Source organism: Nanorana parkeri, unplaced genomic scaffold (assembly GCF_000935625.1).
Source record: "Nanorana parkeri isolate BGI_ZX_2015 unplaced genomic scaffold, ASM93562v1 scaffold636, whole genome shotgun sequence".
In the NCBI taxonomy this organism is placed as follows: domain Eukaryota; kingdom Metazoa; phylum Chordata; class Amphibia; order Anura; family Dicroglossidae; genus Nanorana; species Nanorana parkeri.
In genome coordinates this window covers 119,608-122,890 of record NW_017306904.1, presented here as the reverse complement: position 1 = coordinate 122,890, position 3,283 = coordinate 119,608, and the positions used below count along the sequence as shown (strand labels likewise).

General features: G+C 36.9%; 1 protein-coding gene across 1 annotated transcript in view; it reads left to right on the top strand.

Annotated features, from left to right (window-relative positions):
* MYO16 (myosin XVI) overlaps positions 1–3,283 on the top strand; it is a 214,031-nt gene that overhangs the window by 92,872 nt on the left and 117,876 nt on the right. Inside the window, exons 14-15 of the mRNA XM_018563152.1 lie at positions 693–798; positions 3,138–3,255. Of these exons, the coding sequence (XP_018418654.1) occupies positions 693–798; positions 3,138–3,255 (224 nt within the window). The remainder of the gene's footprint in view (positions 1–692; positions 799–3,137; positions 3,256–3,283) is intronic.

Genomic DNA, 3,283 nt, shown 5'->3' with positions numbered 1-3,283 from the left:
GGGGGGATCAGGGGTTGCAGTGCAGTAAAAAAGTTAGCAAATAACAAAATTATATTTAAAGGACAAGTTAACTTTTAGCAAACTTGCCCATTAATTCCCTGACACTTCCCCCTGCACCCCTGAGTGCAGCCTGCCATGTTGATACTACTGTACCTTTTTGTACCTTGCTGTTTCTTAGACCATGTGCATGTGTAACTGTTATAACCAGTCCAATGCTCTTTAATATTGCTCATTAGAATCAGATATTCATTTAAATTATGAATAACATAAATTCTGAGTGATTAGCTATTGAGTTGTTTACAAAAAAGGGGAAAATCCAAACTGAATCTAAAACAAATTGCCTAGATCTTTTTTTGTTTTTAATAACACAGAAAAATGTGTGTGAACAAGCCTCAACCACTTCACCTTTTTCCACATCTTTGATGCACATTGCTGAAAGGAGATGCACATTTTAATCATAGCATAAAACAGAGGTATTACAGATATTGTACCACAAGGTGGCTCTGTTGCTCTGCTATACTTTCATACCGTAAAAGCAAATGCAAGTAGCATATTTCAGTGTTAAAGATCTTCATTTTACACAAAATGTATTCTGGATACGGAAGTATCATATAGCAGCTAAACCTAATTGTGCTGTCTTCTATAATGGTATTATTACTGTAACTCATGTCATTTCTCTGTTTCATTCCTAGTGGTGAAAGTGGTTCTGGGAAGACAGAAGCCTACAAACACATTATTAAACATCTTGTCCTCAGGTGTAGTTCCCGAAAAAATTCCCTTAATTCAAAGATTAAACATGTAAGTTAATACAGTGACTATTGTCTCTCTTTCTTTCTCAACACATCTGAACTGCAAAGTGTATACGTCTAGCGTAACGTGTTTCATTACTGTATATCTGGTGTAAAATTCTCAGTTTCAAAGTGTACTACTGCATGAACACTATGCTACAGCTGGCCATTGCAAAACAGCCAGTGGGACAAGCTGGGGCTGCCAGTAGTACACCTCAGTGTTAGAGTAAATGAGCATGTCTTGATGGCTGCTTTGATGGTTGCGGCTTCATGCAGAGAAGTAGAAAGGTGAATGCAGAAAGCATTATCAAGCTTTAGACTGCTGTTATTGTATTTCAAGTTTAACTAGGTCCGTTCAGACATAGAGTAGCTTCAGGTGCTCTAATGAAAGTGAATGCTTGGAGCACACCCCTGGTGCATGATGATCTCTCATTGGAACTTGGTGCACATAGCTCAATATAAACAGAATATTAGAGATGGATGTGCTTTGTGCTACTTCACCTCCAAATGAACAGATACTGCTTCAGACCACTCAGCCTACAGCTTTATACTGAACTCTTCATTGCCCAATGTAATGTATTTAATGCCAATATGGGTTAGATTACTAATGGTCACTAAAAAGAAAATTGCTTATTCTTTACTAATTCAAAATTACGTTTGCCTTATTCATACTGTATCAACATTTATAGATGGTAGAGGTGCTTATAGACTAGGGGAAAGCATTGACTGTCCTCCTGCACCGGTCACAGCTGTTATTGTCATAAACCCAATTACTCAGTGGATTGTTTGTGTGTGAAAAAAGAGAGGAGGGGGCAGGAGGAGAAAGGGGCAGGTAGATGGTGGTGTTACCCCAAGAACCATGAAGTTTAAAGTTTTATACTGAACTCTTCATTGCCCACTGTAATCTATTTAATGCCAATATGGGTTAGATTACTAATGGTCACTAAAAAGTAAATGACTTATTCTTTACTAATACAAAATTATGTTTGCTGTATTTATACCAACATTTATAGAAGGTAGAGGTGCTCATAGACTGGGGACAGGGTTGACTATCCTCCTGCACCTGTCACAGCTGGCATTGCCATAAACCCAAATACTCAGTGGATTTTTTGTGTGTGAATAAAGAGAGGGAGGGGCAGGAGGAGAAACGGGCAGGTAGATGTTTGTTGTTAACCCAAGAAAGAGAATGGGGGCATAAGTTTGGAGCAGATGTTAGAACCTTTGCATTTAGATTTTTCCAAGAGCCATTTGCTAAGCATCTTCTGGACACCAGACACCATGAGATTAAAAATAGCCAGAAGAGAATAATGTCATTTCATGCCAATGGTTCATAGTGTCTGAGCTGACTTTAGGGTGGCTATAAAAAGCCTGATGAAAGCAAGTGATGGACCAATAAAAGCTTTGCTTGTGACAGTGTGGCGATAGAGTAAAGGGCATTTAAAATCAATGGAGGTTATCAGAAAAGAGGTTCCAGACGTGTTGAAAGTCTCAGAGTAACTGGCAGTAATTTGTTCACTTTCTATTGAGAAAAGAAAGCTTTCACCACACATGCACCACTTCGATTTTTAGCAGAACTGGAAAAATATTTTGTGAAAGGTCCTGGCTGTGACTTCTGAGGATGTGCAGATATTGCACTGCTCTTTGTAAAGGGTTTTTTTTTTTTACTTTAAAGGATTTCTAAATGAAATGTAACATATGGTTTAACATAGGTAATAGTTGGAAATATAAAATAATCAGGTAGTTAGATAATGCCTGCATGTCCTACAACTGTCTAATGACTGTAGCCAGAGGCACAAAGCCACCATAAAATAATGCATCTTGCACAGAAAGGAGTGCAAAATTTCTAAACTGGGTGAGAATATTTGGCTGTTTTACAACTACAGCTTTGTAGAATCTTACAATCTATTTTGAGACTCATTTGGCAATGTGCACATGATTGCTGCAATTTCTCTTATGCTTTAGTAATATTTTTTATTAGTTCTGTACTTTTGCTATGATTTTAAGTATTTGTCATCCCAATTCATAAATAATAAAAAATGGGTCCCTCTTAGAAAGTGCATTTATATGCTGACTCTTTTTCTCAACTGTTTGTCTTTGCTAATAAAATACCTAGTGCCAGTTTTGGCATTATCAGTACACACAGAAAGCCCTAGAGCTGTATTACCACTACAGATTACAGCAGCTGAAAAGCACTCATGTGACTGCTCAATAATGTGACAAGAAAAGGTATTTCTAGCTTTTTTTACATTGCAATTTTAATAGAGAATGCTTCCCTATTATTTGTAAACACTGTGTATAGTTTACATCTACTAATGAAAACCTGAGTTTAATCTGCTTTGTACATTTCAGGTAAATACAATCCTAGAAGTATTTGGGCATGCCAAAACAACGCTTAATAATTCATCTAGTCGTTTTATAAAATTTCTTGAGCTACAGCTTTGTGAAAGGACATCAACTTTATTGGGAGGTAAAATATATTTATGTTTTAGTTTACT